Consider the following 21523-nt stretch of genomic DNA (forward strand, 5'->3'; position numbering starts at 1 on the left):
GGTGTAGAATAAAGAACATGGCTTGTGATGACAGATGTTTTTGGATCATTCTCCTACTTATCCATTCATAGAATTCCAGTATAAGCGTCTAATATTATGTAATTGGTGGACGCTTTTCCTCACGCGTATATATAATGAAAATGTAAACTTTCAGGATAAATTATCTTCTAGGGATTGCTTTCAGTTGCACTTTTTCTTTCATTCTCACACCAGTTGCCACGACCAGTTCCAATGGTGGTTTCTGTGACAATCGGAAAAGATGTCTCGATTACGGTTATTGCTAACTCCAAACCAGACGTACTGAAACCAGTTACCACTAGCATATTCTGTGGCACGGAATCAGAAATTATGTGCCTAGTCTACCAATACTTACAGGTGTATTTTCAGTGGGTTCCAGAGTAAATTCGCGTAGTAGCTTAGCTATTATCATCTTGATCTCCAACAACGCAAATCTCATCCCAATACAATTTCTTGGTCCCGCTCCAAAAGGCTGGTGCAGCATCGGATTGATTTCCTTCATATCTCTCATCCTGCAATTCGTATTTAGCTGACAGGCCATAACCAATTATGACTGTAGTAAGAGTATCAGGTAACTGGTCAATGGTCATCGCTTACTTCACTACTCGTCTCTGATCATTTGAGTAGTGTTTTTGAGAGGCGCAGACTGACTGCCTCGAGACTTTATAGGGAATATTATTTCCATTGAACAGAGTTTCCGTACGTGGGAACTCGGATAAAAAAAACCTCGGGTGCATCGAGCTTGAACGGAGCGGCCCCAGGATTTGCTGGGAGTTTTACGTACGGACGACGTACTGCAGTCTAAAACCTGACCCGAACAGGAATATGAAGGCCGACGGCAATAATCTATCCCGCAATCAAACATCGGTATTTCTAGCCTGCAAGACTGCCAAAATTACCTTTCAGGGCGAAATTCGAACGGCTCTTCCCAGTAATCATCGTCATGGGCCAACGCATAGCTTGGAATCAACACTAATGTTTTTGCAGGAATGGTCAACCCGTTGATCACTACTTCCTCTTGAGAAGCTCGTTGAGTTCTGTAGTTAAGTGAAAATGATTAAATTTGCACAATACATCCTTGAAATAATGCATGCTAAGCCTATCTTTTTAAACTCCATATATAGGCTAGCCGTAATGGTCATCGGCGTAGCGAGAAGGGTAAAATTCGTTCCTGTCATTTCAATTTAAAATTTCGATTTGTTGGTTAGACAAATAATGTATTTGCGAAGTACGTCTTTGGAAAGTTGGGAATTCGTCTCCATGCCCGAAAGTTTATAAGGTAAGAGCGAAACATGATTGCAGCATCTTTCAGCGGTGTTACGTGACTTAATTCCCACCAGTAGTAGCGGAGTTATTTCAGTTTTTCGTTGATAAAATCAAGGATAATCAGAGAATTATCAACGAAAAACTGAAATAATTCCGCTTGGAATTGAATCAAATTTGTTTTGCGTCGTCTTTGACGACAGCTCAACAATTTCATAGGGTTGGCAGAAAAATTTGAATTTTTTATTTATTTTCCCTAATATATTAAATTTTTTAATTGGATCTGCTGAGCCCTATACTTGTTAGAATTGAACCAAATTTGGTGTGCAGCGTCTTTTAGGGTAACTTGACAATTTAATGAGTGAATGGTTGGAATCCGTAAAAAAAAGTTATTTTTGAACAGCCCTAATGAACGGTGAACACGAACGCCGAACGGCTGAGAAATTTTGACCTCCCTGTCCATTAACTTTTTTCAAATTCTATTGCCTAGTTGATAAATTAGTAGGTTGCCTAAATACAGTACTGCACATCGAATTTGGCTATACCTTTCTTCCAGCCTGTAATTTGGATAACAGGTGATGAGCAGCGCAAACTGCAAGCCTATTGGCATTATTGCGCAACCGATTGAGCATTCACACTCTCGTGCGCACTTGCTCCTGAGCTGCTTAGACGGCATGGTTGTGTCACAATTCCAAACTCCGTTACAATGCAACGTTCAGGGCTGATTTGAGGGGTTCCAGGGCGATGAGCAGAATGAAATTTCTATTTTCGCACTCAGTACCGCGGTATCTTTCGATTGATAGCCTACTCGTTTTATCAAATTTAATGCTCGGCAAAGCCGGTGAAAAATTACCGTCAATTTGCCTTCAGCCAAATGGAAAGTGTGACGTAGACCAATTTCACTGAACTGTGGGATTTGCTTATAGGACACTATGGTATACCGAACAATCAAGATTTAGCAATATTAAATTTGGAAAAAGTTGCATAAATTTCCAAAAAAGACTCTACAATTTATGTTAATTCATGAAATAATTTTGGGCCGCCTTCAAGCTCGCTCCCCTCTGGTGCGGCAGTTACGGTCTTTGGCCTAGATCCATCAAATCGATGTCGGGTATTTTGTCGAATATCATCGGATCATCCCCGCAGGTCTGCCTGTGAAATAAAATTTCAACTTCCTCCGTACGGCCTACCCTATAATAGGAGTGTACAGCCGTAGGCTCTCCTGAAGGCACATCTCGAGCAGCTTGAGACTGTTCACAGAATCATAGTCGAATTCCTCCTGATCAAGCAATGGTACACGATTAATGATTGGCTTACGCAAACAATTTTTCCAGCCGCCACTCGAACCTTCTCGTCCATCATTTCGTCTATTTCTTCTTGGACTTTCTTTTGAATTTCCGGGTGCATCGCGAGGTTGTAAGCAAGGTATCCCATCGCATTCGCGGTATTTTCGAATCCCGCAATAATCATTATAATCGAATTTCCGATTATTTCATCCCTTGTCATGCCTGCAATGCGAACCGAAAATTACACACGAAAATGAGGCCAGTCAACAAAGCCGCGTATATTCTCGCATATTAGGGACTCTTAATCGATTTATTGATCCATTACGAACTGCAAACATGCTATATGGGACCATTGGGTAATTCCGTCAGATCAAATCAAGGATATATATGGAGTTCTATATATCCCTGGATCAAATATATGGCCCATACCCGAAAACATACACTTATATACTAATATCAGAATCTGACCAGATGAATAAATGACAAGGAGAGAAATATAAGACCGCACCGCTAGTGTTTACTGCTCAAGTGCTCATGTAGGCTAGGGTTGCCATACGTCCGGAATTTCCCGGACATGTCCGGAATTTCACTGTTAAAACTGCGTCCGGGAGGAATTTCTAAAATATGCCTAAATGTCCGGAATTTTGAAGGCTTGAAGTAAGCTCATATATTTTTTTTCGTAAATCAACCTAAACAAGAGTATTTTTGGGCAGATTTATGCTACATGAAATTTTTCTTCGCGCTGCGCGCGATTTAGTATCATACTTATTGGTTTTAATATGGGGACTACCGCCCTCGCAAAAACTGCGATCAAAAAATAAATAAAAAATAACATTCATTTTCAAAAAGAAGTCTAATTGTAATCGCAATTACAAGATAGCGGTATTCATAGAGTCGTCGTTTTAGGTCGTTTGGATGCTTTATTATTCAAAGATGTTGGTTCTAAACCTGGGGGTAGTTTGCCTTTATTCTGGGGTTCGCGAAGATGTTGAACGTAATTAGCTTCCAAAATTGGCTGTGAGTAAGTCTGGGCGAATGTGCCGACCTTTAATTAGTAATCAGCTCATCAAATTTTGAGCTGGGCCACGGCACATTTTCAAATTGGAAATGGATTCGCGACCATAAAAGGTTGGAAAACACCGGATGTGCGGTGTTTATATAGCTCAGTGGTGAAGTGCACACCCGCATTAGGCTGATAAATAATCTTATCGGCGTGACATGAACATGACTTAACGATGTACAATTACGCCCCTTGCATTTTCGAAGTCATCATCCTACATCAGCTCTTCTACCGTTGACTCTGATTATATGGACGGAGAGAGCATTAAAATTATACAGTAATATATGGAAGAGCCAATATTATTGACACAATTGATTCAAATCATTTAACGACCAGATGCATATAGTAAACCCCAGAAGTTGCATCGAATACCCTACGATGGGCCCAAGACCAGTGTTTATTTGGGTGGGATGGGGCTGCAATATGTGGCTACGGCCCAGGTTACAACATACAATACACAACCACATACTCCTGAACCGGATCGCTACCACCTCTAGTTGATAGACAAAGCGCTGCTGGTGTGACGTCATATTAATCGACAATGCGCTCACGCCTCATTTTGAAATCCGCTAGTGGGCGCTGAAGAGCGTCCGGAATTTGTGGGGGGAAAATATGGTAACCCTAATGTAGGCCTACGCTTGCAGTTGTATTCCACATATGGTTAATGGTTATATCTATCGCTATGTCGTTAGCTGAATACATCAATTGCATTGAGTTACCTTTATCGACGCCATTCTGTACATCATCATCAGATATTTTGTTTTCGATTAGAAGTTGCATGATATCCGCACTACCCTAAGATAGAACAAAGCAATCACAATATAACTAAGCCACAGAAGAACATTTCAGGGTTTGACTTGACACCATCTACATTTACGGTTCGGTTCCCATAGAATCACCTCGAGAAGGAATTCTCTAATTTTATGAGTGAAAATTTTCTCAATGAATAATATTAGATATGGAACTACACGTCCAATACTTCGTGATGAAAAATGAAAATTGCTTGCGCTAATGCGCTTGTTTGTCATCTCATTCGGAATTTGGGGTTTACCAAAATAATCACGTGTCTTTGTGAAAGGGTTGCCACTAAATTCGGCAGTAACAGGGATGTTATCAGTAAGCATGTAATTATATACTTTCATTGTGCCATTGGTCGGTGACAACTAGTATAGGTAAACATACCAAACAGCTCGTCTCCGTAACATCAGTAATCCGTAACAAAATAATGTGATATTTCGTTATTTTCCACTGACCTTGACATTCGAGTCGGTGTTCCTTTCCATCAACACATTTGTTATCTTTCGGAAATAATTTAATGGAGCGGTTTGAAATGCCGACAGGTTTAGTTTTTCGTAGACCTTCGCCAAAGATGGAAACAGGACTGCAATGAAAAGGGTGATCGTTTCGCGAATACAAACACAACCAGCGTGATTGCGTCATGTAGAATGCCAGGAAATGGTTCTGCAATATCGATATTTAACAGTTCGTACTCGTCATACCCCGTATAGCTCTAGAGCAGTGGTTCCCAACCGGTAGAGAATTCCCCACTGGTGTGGAATGCAATGGTTTCTGATGGAGAATAGACGAATTTTGAAACATCGTATACACTACAGCAGGGGCGGGCAACTTCTCCAGTCGGCGGGCCGGATATAGGAAAATTAAGTGCTTGGCGGGTCGGATTGCACATTATTCTCCCATTCATCCACATATAGGCTACAACGAATAAATCGTATTAAATGAATGTATTTTAACGACAGCAATGTCACTTCAAAGCCATTACTCGCCGATAATGACGAAGACAATGTGAATTTGAGAATAGCATCGTCATACAGGCACCACCATGTCTGCTTCTATCTGATCAATCAACACACGGTGCAATCCCTAATTAAGATTTCAAGGCGTTCGATAACCCCGGTACCCCTAATTTACGAAGATATCAATTCATTAGGGTGGAGTAGGTGATGAGATAACGTCGTTGTTCAACTCTGTGGCCAGATTATTCTCGGTATTGAATTCATGAGGTCCGCGTCCTCTACGAAATTTGAAAAGTGGCCTGCGACCCGTTTTGAGTTGGCGACCCCTAGTATAAGCGGTGTCTTACTAGGGTTACCATGCGTCCTCTTTTAAGAGGATTTGTCCTCTTTTTTGACTTTTATGAAAGTGTCCTCGTAGGACGCCCAAATGTCCTCTTTTTGGAGAATTTTGGTTAAATACATGGCAAAGTCGACTGAGATACAGTAAATTAGCACTGAAGTAACGCTCCAGCGGTTATTTCGGGAGATGAGCCGGAAAGTTGACCTCTTTTTAGTCAACCAACTGGTAATGTGAAAGGAAAAACTGTATTTTGAGCGCTGGGCGAGAAAGTTGACCTTTCTTTTTTTAGTCAACCGACCACGAAGTGGGAAAAATTTACCATTTTTCCGGATTTTCCTCCGGTTTTGTAAGTCTGAAAATTTTAAAAAAGTGTCCTCTTTTCAGATTTCCAAAATATGGTAACCCTACGTCTTACAAAAGCCTAGAAGTGTGCCGTGGTACAATAAGTCGGCGGTTACGGAATGAAAAATAAGAAATATCAGCCAGGTGTAAATTACCATTGTAGTCGACAAACACCATGATTACCACAAACGACATTATGGTTGAGTACATCGTAAATGCCGATAATGCAAATCTTCTCGCTTCGGCAAACTTACGCGTAACCTTCACTCTCGCACTCTGCGCATACTTTCTCGTACGCCGGTTTTGAAATGCAGCCCAAGAAAAGTATATCATAACATACAGTCACTAAATTTGGAGGTAGTAAGCAAGTAGTGGTAAAGCTCGGCAGACTGGGGCCGCGGGCCACATTATCATGTTAGACGGAAAACTCTCCGCGGGCCGGACAAAATCCCTTCGCGGGCCGTATGTTGCCCACCCCTGCACTACAGCATAGTCTATAGCCGGGGTTCTCAACCCGCGGCCCGCAGACGGTAAATTGCGGCCTGCGACGTCTTTCATTATAAACGCAATTACTGTACTGGCACATTATTGTTACATATTAATTGTATTTGTAATTGTAATTGACTACTCATTGTTGGGTTATAGTTTCTTGATTTATGCTTGAGTTGATTGTTATTGTTTTGAATCGGTATTCGGCTGGACTCTTGTTCAGGAGAATCCCGCTGTGTAGTACACTTTCAAAGAGTGTTTCACTCGGCGCGAATGGTTTGCACAGAAACAAGAACAAGGAACGGGAAATTAAACAGCGAAAACTGGGTTTGTAACTGTGCGTGGAAAAATGTATTTGTTCTCTCTGATACATATTGAAAACCGATGTGTCACATTTTTCAAAGAACAGTTGTCGTAACGAACCGCAGAAGCTTAAAATGATGCCACGACAGTTTCTTCTGTGTAGTTATACACATCGCCTGATCTCAGAAAACGTTACCAGCTCAGTGTCAAGCCGGAATTCCATGTTTAGAGGCATTGTCAAAATTGCCGACGAGACGACGTTACAGAGGCATCGTGTAAAATTACTTGGTATATAGCTAAACTCAGAAATATGCTAAAGAAGGTGTTATTTCGATAAAACTTTAACATAATGTGCGAATATGCGCTGTTTCCGAAGCTTAGAAGCAAGGACAACATCACCTAGCAAATTTCGAAGATACATCTGATTACAACCGTGACCAGAAGAGTAACAGCAATGTCAGTCAATCTTTTACTGCATGTTCTGAAACATGTTGCCGCGTATAGAGATAGACTCCCTTTAGCCGCCTAGCATTGGACAAATCCACCGACTCCAGAGACACTGCATAGCTCATTATCTGGGTGCATTTCTTCAGAGTGGACAAATTTGCAGAGGAAATGCTGGCAGGGCAAACGTGGAGAGGGGCCAGCGTAAATCATCAACTTGACAAAGCTGACTTCTGTAACTATTGGTACAGGGCTACAGCCATGGTAGGAACGGAGAAGGGTTGATTGGTTTGCTCATAAATGATCGACTGACTTCTTCTCATATCACTGAGAGTTTAAAGTGATAATGGCCTCTGTAACAAAAAAGTTACCGTAATATTATACTTGCTCGCTCACGCAATGAAACAGAGTTCGGTTCTCTGTTGGAAGGATTTGAAGGTGTGATCAGACCAGTCGACCCTACCCAGAGTCATATCGATCACACCCTGTCCTACATAATTAAGATACATGTTATGATTTCATGCGACAATGTTATTTTCTTTACGGTTGGACAAATCAATAAATATTTCTCTCTCTCTCTGATATACCGACTTGACAACGAATGCAATGCACTCTCCATGAATGGATTTTTCTTGCACCGCTGAAAGATGCATATTCTCACAACAAACAGCAACTGCAAACTTACGAACTTTGTCCATTAATGTTTTAGAAAGCATAAAAATGTACTAAATGCCAGTATACGACTGGCAAATAGGCTACAGAAGCCTAAATTTAATATTAGACCACAAATACATAGTAATAATTTTCTGCGGCCCGCAGCGTCTTTTGCAGTTAAAATGCGGCGCCGTTATACAAGGGAAGTTGAGAACCCCCGGTCTAGAGAAACATGTGCGATCACCGTTACCAGATAATAGTATACCTGAGTGATTCGATTCTGAATCACGTAGTATGCTTCGAGTCGAGTATTCGAGTATTACTCATTATGACGCCACAGCAGAATGTACTACGTAAAAGTTCAAATATATGTATACCTTTTATGCCACGACAAAGACAATAATGCCTGTTATCCATCACATCAAAGATACTTTGGTATTTTTTCGACCATACCGATTTCATTTCACTTCTTGACAATGTTGTGGGATGATCCTGACTTCGGAAATATGTTATTTCCAGTAACGTTCGTCGCTTTGTACTAGGTCTCGTATTCTGCGACACGGCCAATCAAGGTTGCAAGGTTTTTTCATAGGAAAATAGTGTCGCAACTATAATTCTCGGTAGCAAATTAACTCTCAGTTGCGAGGAGCGTATAATTTCAGTACTCGAAAAAATCGCCTTTTACTACTCCACTCGAATCGTTAAAATTAGTAGGCTACTCGATTCAGATTCGAGTATCCGAATCATTGTGCCTAGCCCTACCAGTTAACTGCTCTGGAATGTATGTCTCGAAAATTATAAATTAAAAGTTTCCTCAGAGGACGCCTAAATGTCCTCTTTTTTTGTGAATTTGTCCTCTTTTTCTCCGAAAAGGATTTAAATGCCACTAAAAATGCGACTCCGACGCGGCGAACGTCAGAGTTTCGTAAAAAAATCGAGAGCCGAGTCAAAGTGATGACCTTTTTTTTCAGTCAACACAATACTATAGGTCGTAAATTTTTCAATATCACCAGTTTTCTTGGAGCTTTCGGAATTTATAAAAAGTGTCCGCTTTTTAGGATCTTAAAATATGGTAACCCTATATTAAAGGGTATATAACGTGAGTAGTGGGGAATGAAGACTCGGAATAAATCTAAAGTGGGGAATGAAGACAAAAAGGTTAAGAACCACTGCTCTAGAGGATTATGTAGACAATGATCTAATTACAGAAATACATCGCTACTAACTCGTCTTTTGTCTGAAAGAATATACGCAATTACGCTGGACCGCTGCTCTATTAATATATATTGCCTCTCCCTATACTTATAGTATATTGCGGTTGCGATCAGACTATAGCTGACCTTCAAGGTCGTATCGATCATTCCTATCTGATACATGCATAATGCATTTTTCTGTGCCACTATCATTGCCGTCTGTTTGTTATGTATTTTGGTTGGTCTCTCTCTCACTATTGTATGGATAATTATCTACATAATCTACCAATATGTTGGGGTAGGTTATGATTTACTATAGTATGTTTTGTGTATAGTGAAATTGGTCATGGTCAGTATTTGCATTTGAAGCTGCGAAAACGGATTACATTTTCTTCGAATATTTTGAGAGGATATTCAGATCGGACTTACCATTTTGCGACTCCGTGTCTCAAATACTTTTTTGATTTTTGTGCAACTATTGGCATTACTTAAAACAGGTAATGATAATAATATGATAATATAATATAATATAATAATATACAATATAGTAATTACGCATGCGCATCATTATAATAACAATCAATCGATTATTATATATTATATATGTCCTAATAAGATATGACACTTACGAACAAGTATAATAAAAGGCGACTTGAACGAGAAGCGGAATAATAACTTGGCATGTTTAGTGATCTCCGACTCTTCCTCTCCGTCTTTCAGTGAATTGACTTTTGTGCTGAACGCTGCCGACAACACCATATCCAGCGACAAGCGAGAGAATGTTCTTAAGAACGATTTAAAAATTCAGGGATTAGAATTTTACAAAACTCGCAGTATAAGCGCCATCACACTCTCGTAGGTCGAAGATGGCTACTCCGTCTTTCTGGTGCCGATTTGTCAACATATTCAAGAAGTTGTCCGAGCACCACCCCATCAATTCGGACATGTGTCTCAATTTTGAAGAGGAAAATGTCGGCGACATTGTCGATCTGTATTTGGAAAGTGTCTTAGGTTTTGAAAGATATTTGATTTTACATATCACGCTTTGCGCGTATACTTATAGATACCTGATTCTTTTCCATTCTTGACCCCGAGCATTCAAAACAGAGCTGTTCAACTCTCTCCCGGAAATCCTATTTGGTGTCACCTGCAATCGCGACAGTATTTTTATACGGAACTGTCATACAATATGGAGCTGATCAATTTTCATATACTTGGATTGGAATCTAGGATTTTGAATGTGCTAGTACCAATCATTGCTTGGTTTACAGTCTTACACCTATTATTGCGCTCAACGTTGTTAACAATGAATGCTTCACGCCTGGTTGCATTTAAAACAAAAATCAATTTACGACAAACATGTTTAGTTTAAAACATGTTTTTTATTGTTTTTTGGTTGTTTGTTTTCAGCCATAACGATACGAATCTTTAATTGTGACGTCACAGTGGATTAGCAATAGGGTAAATATGGTTACTTCGATGAAAGGGGCTTCCGACCACTGTCATAAACAGACTAGAAATATCTTTAACCAGGACTAAATCGTTATGCAGCATTTTTACAGTCGGCGGTTATCATCATCAAAACACCCATTCCGTACCGGTACCAATGATCTATATCTGCTTGCTATAACTGTTGTACAATGTACAGTCGGCGGTCATCATCATCAGAATACCCATTCCGTACCGGTACCAATGATCTATATCTACTTGCTATAACTGTTGAACCGACGACGATATCGAGGGTTCCAGCCACTGCGCATGCACTGCACATCGTACACGTCGACTATAGTGGGTGCAAATCGTCCGTAGGCTCACACTACTATGTTTTCCGAAATATTTACAGAATTATGGCATAATTATACGTTTAAAAACACATTTGTTTAAAACATGCTGTATAAAACAAAGCGTTTTAAAACACCGTTTGTTTTAAATACAACCCTATTCACGCCACACATCCGGCAAGACTTCTGGTGTTGGAAAATCCCAGCAGGTGTAAGCCTCGTGCAATATATACCATAATTAGTCTGCTTGAAATATGCCGCAAAGAATATAGTATATTTACTTACTTCCCTGTTTGGAAAATTTGAGAAATCCTTGATGAGTACGCTTCGTAATATCTCAGGGTCGTGAATGCATATCATAGGCTTCGTTCCTATGTACATGCTAAAAGCAATATGTCAATTAAGTTTGAATTCCCTACAATTCGGGTCATCATCATTCATCTACATATTTGGGTCAGAAGTTGTCATCACCGGTACTATCGCTATTAGTGATTGTGATCAAAGCTGATTACAAATTCATTGTCAGCGACACACGTCGATACGTGAGTCTGACAATCAGTCGCTAATTAGCATCTGGTCAGATAGCGATGTAGCACCAATGACGAGTTCAACGTCATGATTTATTTCAAAGGCCTGCTAAGATTAGGATGCACTTGACCAATTTTTGACGAGATGCGAAGTCTTCTTTTTAACTTCATCGGCAACTATACCGACTGTATAATAGTCTATATCAGTCAATCAGTGGTTTTCAACCTGACGATCGTTTACCTTTTCCCTGTGGGTCGCGAAGATGCTAACATCTGTTTCGTCAGAGCGAAGGTTAGGGATGCATTTAAAATAAAAATCAATTCAAAACAAACATGTATAAAACATGGCCCTTGTTTTAAATTTTTTTTGTTTTGTTTGTTATTAGCCATGACCTCATGAACTTTTGATTGTGACATCACAATGGAAATATATGGCCATTTAAAAGATGGGGTAAATATAATCTTCCTATATCGAAAAAGGCTTCCGATCCATGTCTTAAGCGGACCAAAAATAACGTTGACCAGATCTACATCGTAATGCAGCATTTTTACGGTCGGCGGTCATCATCATCAGAACATCCATCCCGTACCAATGATCTATAACTACATGCGAGGACTGTTGAACTGACGAAGAATTCGAGGATTCCAACCAGCCCATACCGTATACGTCGACTCGGGTGTAAATCGTCCGTAGCCTCATACTGGATGTTCTTTGAAAGTATTTACACAATTATGGCATAATTATACGACTTGAAAAAAAATTATGTTCATAGTATAACCGCATTTTAAAGCACTGTTTAAGAAAGTGTTTAAAATGCGACTTGTTTTAAATGCAACCCTGGCGAAGGTGTTGACATTTATTTTAGTAATTAATTCCCCAAATTGACCTTGAATAGGTCTTTCAAATGTGCTTACCATTTTAGTAACTTACTGAATTTATAGGCGGGTCGTGGAGCGTTTTCAAATCCGAAACGATGTCCTGAGCATGGTTGAAAACCACTGGCCTTTGCGCAAATTTCAAAGACATTATCGATTTTAAATCAGTAGTAAGTCATAACATATTTAAAGGTGTGTAGCTGACGGACGTGAGCGTGACAGATCCGTCGAGCGCATATGAAGTCGCCACGTTCAAGTGAAAATTGGGCCAAAGAGAACTGTAGTTGCCGCTGATTATGAAGATCACTGTGGGAGAAACTTACCCATAAATAGGTCCATACTTTCTTTTATTCTCGAGACCAAACGTGAACGCTCTCTGAGTTGCAAAAAGTAATGCTGAAACATCAAACTAGCATATTTTCAACAACACATACTGTACCTTCTTCAGTGCCTCTATAATATTACCAATCCCCAAAATCGATGGCGGCTCGTGTGGTATGTCTAATTTCTTCAATACTGACCATTTTCGGTTCAAGTAGACTCTGAGGAAAAATGTTATGGATATTTGTCATCTGGGCCTATACACCTGGGTATTTTGAAAATGGAAATTATAAGATCGGTATAATCGGCGGTTTTATCACGTCAAGACACAATATACAATGCGATACCGAAGACCCAATGCGACGTAATGAACAGGTAGGAGGATGTAGAAAGGACAGCGCTTTTTCAATATAAAACCCATCTCGCCTAATGAACTAATGCATATTATTATAGGATCCATAATAAAATCAAATAATACTGACGAACATACAGGACTACAAAATAATACCCGCATGTGTATTACTGCGGCGGCCAGGACTGTGTTATTGTTGGCGAAGGTCACCAATCTCAAATAATTCCGATATCAATTTGCCAACAACGAGTTGAATGAAAAGCAAACGACAATAAGTAGACAACTAAAGTCGATATTGAATGCAGCTGTATAATGTGCGTGTGTAATCTTTTTCGTATAAGTCGTAACCAAAATCAACCGACCGAATAATATAGATCACCTGAAAAGTACTGCGAGTGTCCCAATGAGAATCCATGCTTCAATAGATAGAATATCCGTGGGGGTTATCATTGTCCAATGAAGTTAGTAAAACCAATCCAATAAATATCATGCACGCAGGTATCTGTAGAAGAGCAGAACTGCTGCGTATAGGCTATAACAGAAGGCTGTTATGAAGCAGAACTTAGCAGCCAGTCAGCAGTCTAATTGCAAACGCTTTCGATTGAATGCACCATTGCACAAGTGCACGTAGTACGTATAGTACGCTTGTGAAATGGTACATACAATCGGCAGTGATTGCAATAAGACCAATATTAAAGGGGCGCTGCACTCTAAATATGATGTGGTCTCAAATTAAAGTCGAATGTGTGAAAACATTATTAACAGCAGCCATTTTCCTCAGAAAGTCACACACGAACTGCAGCTAAAATAATTTCACAAAGGTACCATTCCATTCTAGATATATCTGTGGTATCGAGGTCACGCGAGTCATCGTTTCTTAAATCGTTTGCGAACTTTCTGGCACGTATATTTCTTCACTGTTTTACTTTCTCAGCGCGACCTCTGATTTCTTTAGGAAGTGCGGGGAAACTGTATGATGCGTCACGCACATGCAATTTACTTCCACATAATGTTTAAGAGCTTCTTGGAGGTACAGAACTTCAATATGCAATTGAATAGTATATTCACATTGAAATGAACCCGAATATTTTCGGGTGACACTCGTCAGGGGTAATGGTCAGCAACTAGTAAAGAATTGACGTCATATTTCGAGATACGATTGTTGATATACAATGTTCTTTCCGATTCTCTATACCAGTTGCTGACGATTACCCCTGACAAGTGCCAGCCGAAAATATTCGGGCTCATTTCAATATGAATAATGAATATACTATTCAACTCCACATAATGCAACACAGCAATAGCACACCGTACTGCACATAATGTACAAATGTCGCATTGCCAACTGGTCTATGCGTCCACTTCACTGTATTGTATGACACTAACTTCCAACATGTGCATTGTGAAACCAAGTCGTATCCAACGCAATTTTGATTTACATTAGATAGGCATAAAGCATACCTCTGCGCACGCTACAGCGACCACGGTTTAGCAGGATAAAGTCTTTTGTATTCTATTAAGGCAGCGAAGGTCATGAGGATTGGAAATACACGCAGTACGGTCTAATATTCGAACGCCTATACCTTCCAGACGGATACTCTTGTAGTGATAAAATCAGTGTACGCAATAAATAGGAAAGGACGTAGGACGTAGTTAATAAGTATAGTGCCCGGCAACGAAAAAACCATATAGCTTATACGCGTAAATGGTGGTCTGAAGGCTATTTGCTCATAACAGCAAACAAAACCACTATTTCACGTCAGCGAGCAAACCAAACCGCCTGCAGTCTAGCAAATACGATTTTCAGCGCAAGTCCGATGATATAAACAATAGGGATGGTGTGAACGTGAGGTTCACGTTCGCGTTCTGTGTGTGAACCTCGGAAATTTAGAGGTTCGCGTTCACAACAGAACCTTGGTAGGTTCTGCACTGTGAACCTTTTTCATATATTACAATTTTCACCTCATTATAACGTCTTTGGTTCGAATTTATTGCATTTCAGCCGCGAGCCACCCTATGCATGACGCTGGCAGCATAAAAAATCAACGCAAAACGAGCAGGCACCTTGACAATCTCAAATATTTTACTTGCTTTGTTACAAAAATTTGCTCGAAATATCCAGCTTTCCGTTTGTGACTCTCTGCTGTGAGCTTGACGCGCAATCACGCAGCATCACCAGCGACATACATTACATGTAGAGAGCGAATGATGCTTATTCAACCGCAATCAATGAGATTGATATCGTTTTTTGTTGTAACAAATCTAGCAGGCGTACGGGGTCAATCTTAACTTCATATGTTTACTGAATAATTAAAACCATATCCGTTCGATTGAGGTGTTGGCTACAGCTGTATAACTTGTGCGGTAGCCTAATATCGGTAGCAAGTATAGAAACCTGTTTTACACTCTGCTCAATATCAATGTAGCAATACTCAGACGCCGAACACATTGTCCTGTCTGGCCAAGACCGTTAAGGCGTAAGCTTATAGTCCCTGGCAACTCCTCGTCGAAATTGTTGGCAAAGCGACGGATGATATTGATATTATGGGAGTTTTTTTTTATCATTTGATTGCCTTTCAGGGCTGGCCAACCCGTGGCCCGCGAGAAGGTTTTGAGTCGCCCGCGAGGTAATTTCCGAAATTTCTAATGTTATCAAAAATGGATTGCACATATTGTGAACTTGTGAGGCCAACCAAAAATTTGATTAGTCTGGCCGCAACACTTGAGATGTGATGACTAAAATATCAGTTCCGACGCATTGGCAGATCCCGGAGCCAGTCACATAGTGGTAGATCTTCGTACACTACAATAAAGCAGAATGATTTGCGATAGATTTATCAAAAGTAAAAATTTTCTACACGCTGCGCGCAACATGTTGTCACTCGATTTCTTGCTTTTAATATTGTTGGCCCTTTGAGAAAATGAAATAACGTCTAATGTATCAGATTGAATCTAACTATATTCGCGATTACGAAACAGAGTGTCGTTCAACATATGCGACTTTGCGTTTGCACTCGCAGAAAGACCGTCGACTATGAAATCTAGGCACAAAATGATTGACGCATGTTGGTCGAAACTGTCGATATCGATATGTCCAGACGCCGATCGCCCAGTCCCTGCAAACTGAGCCCAGCGATATACAGCAAGCCCGCAATATAGTCAGGTGACAATTTTATTGACCTGTGAACTTCAAAAAAATTTCGCGCTTCGCGCGGCTAATGGCCCGCGCAACAGTTCGCCAATCGAATGTGGCCCTTTGGCTGAAAAGGTTGGCCAGCCCTGCCTTAGTTGATACATTTAGCGACGTTTAAAACGCCAATATTTACTTCAGCATTGTGGCATTATGTGGCCCGAGTCGTCGCTAGGTATCGTGTACATTAATAAAGGCTATCACTTCATTGAAAGATAGGGTTGGAATTAGCAATATGATGTCATGTGACGTCACGAGGTTCACGTTCGCGTTCACACAGAACCTTTCAAAAAGGTTCGCGTTCACACGAACCTGAACCTTTCAGAGGTTCACACCATCCCTAATAAACAATAAACATACATCGTTGTCACTATATAGCTGAGCCTGCGCATGCGCATATCCGTCGCAGTTTTCGATTACGAGAGGGGTTTCAGGGGTCGCAGCTGACGTTCCTATAGGATAGACGGTTGTAAACCATTAGGACCATTACAGGTGTCTGCGTGAATAATGGCTCATCTTATGTTTACGTTCGGCATGCAAAGCGTGATGATTCCGACGTTCGCATTTGTAAATGAGCCTTAATAGGTTCTACGCGGTGAACATTTTCAACAAACATCAGAAATTTTAACATAAAGTTGTTAAGATCAAATCATCATAGTACATATTACTCCAGCCAGTGACACCAATCGCACTCTGAAATCTCTACATTGCCCCGAAAAAAAAAGCTGCGGGCGACGACGACGATTAATTTGATCTGTGTTTGAAATATCACTGGAAGCTGGGACATGACGTTACGTCATTTTTCAGTGTTAGCCTTAATGTTCAGAAAGAACTTGCCCAAACCAGAATCTATTAGAGGTTCGCACCATCTCTACAGTAATTATGCATTTACGTTTCGTGCGAATGATCTGTTCTTGTCTGGGCATCTATATCGGACTATAACCGCCACCGCTCTCTCCATTCTTCAATGTCATTTCAAAATTGGCTGCTCAGGACACATATCAGTGATGAGCGGATATTGATTTTTGAGAATCCGAATCCGTCCGACAGTTTTTGTGTCTGCGGAACTATCCGTCCGACTCCGGAGAATCTCATCCAACTATCCGACTGTATCCGGAAATCTCGTACAATAATCCAAAAAATTCTTATCGAACAATGATATCGCAGAGTATCAATTGTACAGCTGAGCTTAGCTACGGTTCTGCACTAGAAGATCACGAATTGTATCTATGTAATGAACAAAAACAAATAGAACAAAAATTGGAATTTTAATTATAGGAAGGTTAACGCAAAGAAACAACGCTACTAATTTGAAGTAAGTGTGCGAATGAAAGTGGTATCTCGGTTCAAAAGCAAATGAAAAATGACAAGGATTATTAGGCCATGGCCATATATTACAATCAGGCATTTAACCATATTACCCAATATATATCAAGAAGTAATAATAGCAAGTTGTAACCATGGAATTTTACAATCAGGAGAAGGTCAATATTGGATGCAGATAATCCGCATTTTGCCCACAAATGCTGCAAGGGGTGAAGGCCTGGTTAGGTTAGTAGCAACTTGCCGATGCTTATAATACCTTTGGTAAATCAGATCAAAGCTTCGAGCATGACGCTTATAGTCGAGTCACACAATATGTCAATAATAGCACCATCCTGAATGTCCCTCAATCTGTCAAATTTCCTCTCCAGCAGCAGGTCAATAGTTGTCTTGTCGACTTGGTTATTGGAAGAGAAGAAACTGATCTTCAACTGTGCTGTATCCTTGGCATTTCGGATATGGTTTGTAAGGTTCATTGTACCACTTGAAAACTTGTGGTGTTTCACTTGAACATAGCAATTATTGCATTCAGCAGAGCCAGTGTTCTATAAATCAGGATGCAATCTCTCCCGACTTCGCGCTCTTGCTGTGCTATCACTCAAGACATCGTCTTTCTTCACTCCATTATAATAGAGAAACGAAACCCGACAGTACGGAATCACAGCTCAAATCGACACCCAGACGAGGGGTTTGACAACATTCGAGGTCTTCAAATAATGCAATATAATGCGAACAGTTGATGGAGCTCCACTCAAGAGACATGGTGCATCACTAACGTACTGATCACCACTTCCTGGCGTTGACTTTCGAACTGTTTACATGGTCTCTCGTTTAAATCATATAGGAAAGCACCATAATCACGCCAAAGTCTTTTTCACAATTCTTCAACTGAAATCAAATTTACTTGAACAGACCATTGCTTGACAAAAATAACTTACGGCTTTTTCTTGTATGGCTCAGTGGTTCTGGATGATTGACTCCGTCAATCATATTTGGAGAAATATAGCTGCTGAAGGAAGGGAAGAGTAAGCAGGAGAGTTGAATAGGTTTGCGTTTCGTTGTAACGATATACAGTAATTGTGGATTATGTAGCCTTGTTATATTTTATTAGCTTACCTTAGTAAGATATGCATGTATCTTGAATGATTTCAAAGAGGCTGGTAGGCTACTGTAACGTCAAGTCAGGGCATCATAGTAATAATTATCATGCATTTTATCTGTGCATATATCTTCTTACACAAATTTCTGTATAATTATCAGACTGTAGAAAGTTACTTGTATATGTTTGTATGCATATTCTTATTTGATTGGCCGGGCTTCAAGTGTGTTAATAGCTGTCAACTCGACGTGCCAAGCTTACACAAAGTCCAAGTCCGCACTGGGAATACCTTCTCGCAAAATGGAGTTATTACATTGTGGAACGACATCAGGATATATTCCGTTATGGTCATGAACTGCTGGAAAACTTATGGTAGCTAAAGATTGTGCCATAGCACAAGCACCGCTGTAGAGTGCTGATCGAAATGGTATCATACAACTACTGTGGTAGCATGAAAATCAGTCATGCTACCAGTACGCAAAGATGGATTTGACTTTTATTAATCTACAGAAGACTGCCACCACAACAACTTTGAGGATTCTAGAGATTGTATGCCCTATTGTGACATTCATGAGCAATGCTTTCAAAAACTACATGTCAAGGCGGGAAGCAAATGCAATTCTGTGACTGATGTTGAAACAATACCTTCGATTTTGCGAACTTTAGACACTGCTCTGCGAGAATACCGTACTGATGGTAACCATGTCAGGAGAGCTCATGTCCAATCATACCATCTTTTATCAGTTCACATATTATATATCGTTAGACTGGCAAGTATTGTATATACTTGATATGTTTTAGCTAATAAATCTTATAACTTTGCTGATCTTATAGTATTGTCTACTCTTGAATGGTAAGAATGGTAGTGGTGATAGTTGATCTATATTATCCTGGACTCTTGACAAACATTTTCAGACTGCTACCAGTCATATCGCAAGATGTCAGCTGTTTGTATTTGGTTATTGAATTGATGACTTCTTTCTATGGGCCTGTAATCAAATCTCTCATCTAGTTACAACTATCCGGATATATCCGTATCAAAAGTTACAACTATCCGACAATATCCGAAAAATAATCTACGATAATATCCGACTCCTATCCGACTGCCACAAAATCGTCTAATATCCGGTCCGAATGCTATCCGAGTCCGTCCGATGCTCATCACTGACACATATATCGAACGTACTGTCGTAACCATCATTGCGAACAGCCATTGGAACACTCACATTTCGTAATCGCTGCCATCTTCTAGCAGAGTGATCCCGCCACTCATAGTGCAATATATGATGCAATCGTTTACTGCATCAGTCATGAACGCGTGACAGGCGACTTCGTTGTGCCGTTGAAGAGTATTAAATCGTGTCACAACTCATTCACAAGTTTAAATTGACGCTCTTTGCCCTGTCATTCCACACTCTTGTAATAACTTATGTTATATATGGTTATCATATTTGAGAATACATCACATTGCATAATCTCTATGACAAACCGTATGTTTATTAAGTATAAGTATTTCCTCAGTTTTCTACACAAGTAGAAGTATCTAATTTCCAGCCATACCAAAGATAATAAAAGTAGAAGTAGGCTACATTATGAAAGCTTTATTCGAGGAACTCATTAACCACAGTATGAGCTTCCAGGACTCGTGAAACTGCTCACAAGACAAAACCAACACAGTAGGCCTAATACCTACGTAGACCGAACCTGTTGACAGTATTGACCGTGGTGCAGTTCTTTGAACGCACATTTTAAAACCATTGCAAAAGGCCAACTGGTGATAAGCATCTAATTTTTTTGTTTAATAAACAACGAACAAACAAAAAACTCTTCAATGTTCGTGCGTGTATGATTCACTACCGGAATATAGACTCGGATTTGTAGGTCAGAGAGGCCTACAATCTAGGAAATGACATTGAAAGTACTAAATCCATCAAGGTTTCGCAACTCCAACAACTATCGACTGTGCCACACGCAGCAGCACCATAAATGTAGTGGTAGCTCTATGGCGCCACTAGGGTGTGACGACATCGCAGGTGCTTCGGTGCTTGGTCGTCACTGAATACATGGCTGCTTGAGAACTCACGTCTCGTATATTAGACAGACCGTCAGTCACGTTACTACAATAAATGTCCCGCATGTGGATTTGTGTAACCAATGACCACACACATTATTTAAAAGAATGATCCAGTATCACAATGAATCCTGTAGGCAACCGTTAAATATAAAGCCACCAGATAAATAGGCAGATTGATCAGTAACGAGATACTTCTAGACTTTTTCAGAGTATTGAAGTAAGCTTTGCCTGCTTTCACTACTGAAATTTTTTGTCGTATACTACTTCCGCTTCTACTTTTACTTTACAATTTGCGACGTAAAACTACTTGGTTTTTATACGTGGGATTTGTAAAGTATAGGGTAGTTTTTGGATTGGTTTAAACCACTTTTGTGGTTGAAATTATTATTACAGCCGGTCGGAATAGCCCCTGACACGGTGATAGCTATATTACCGATGTATCCTGAAATCTCTAAAGTAGGCTAACCCCTGGCAATTTACCACTAAAAGCATGTGGCACTACAACCAAATCTACTTTTTCAATCTACATACCTGAGTTCTTTTAACTGTATACCATTCATTTTATATGTCTACCTACTTGTGGTAGTTTTGACAAGCATTGGATATCACTCATGTGGGTAGTATTTTACATCATTACTTCTACTTGAGTAGCAATGCCGGCTACATTAACCATCTCCGTAGTTAACTCATCGACAGATTTGAAACAGACTATTTTAATGAGATGCGAATTTTCGCGACCTATGAGAAGGATTAAGTCCGGGGTGGGCAGTTGTTTTCTCCCAGCGATGCATGTAAATTTGTATTTTATACTTAAGATCGTAAGTTTGCGCCATG

General features: G+C 40.1%; 1 protein-coding gene across 3 annotated transcripts; it reads right to left on the reverse strand.

Annotated features, from left to right (window-relative positions):
- Window positions 1-81: 81 nt before the first annotated feature.
- Window positions 82-19860, reverse strand: LOC145441165 (cytochrome P450 3A31-like). 3 transcript variants are annotated; one of them, XM_080318975.1, is made up of 15 exons: window positions 19842-19860; window positions 13383-13505; window positions 12770-12872; window positions 12654-12706; window positions 11213-11309; window positions 10214-10293; window positions 9998-10135; window positions 9776-9930; window positions 4881-5008; window positions 4347-4422; window positions 2629-2789; window positions 2472-2560; window positions 918-1055; window positions 374-530; window positions 82-241 (listed from the first exon to the last, which is right to left on the reverse strand). In XM_080318975.1, the coding sequence occupies exons 2-15, from the start codon at window positions 13451-13453 to the stop codon at window positions 161-163; spliced, it is 1527 nt and encodes a 508-aa protein (XP_080175101.1). In that variant the 5' UTR covers window positions 13454-13505; window positions 19842-19860; the 3' UTR covers window positions 82-160. The 3 variants fall into 3 exon arrangements, with proteins under 3 accessions (XP_080175101.1, XP_080175100.1, XP_080175098.1); XM_080318974.1 differs by lacking the exon at window positions 19842-19860 and adding an exon at window positions 14465-14690; XM_080318972.1 differs by lacking the exon at window positions 19842-19860 and having other exon boundaries at window positions 13383-14071.
- Window positions 19861-21523: the final 1663 nt, after the last annotated feature.

Source organism: Botryllus schlosseri, chromosome 6 (genome assembly GCF_051294905.1).
Source record: "Botryllus schlosseri isolate E-star chromosome 6, Bs_hap1, whole genome shotgun sequence".
NCBI classification, from domain to species: Eukaryota; Metazoa; Chordata; class Ascidiacea; order Stolidobranchia; family Styelidae; genus Botryllus; species Botryllus schlosseri.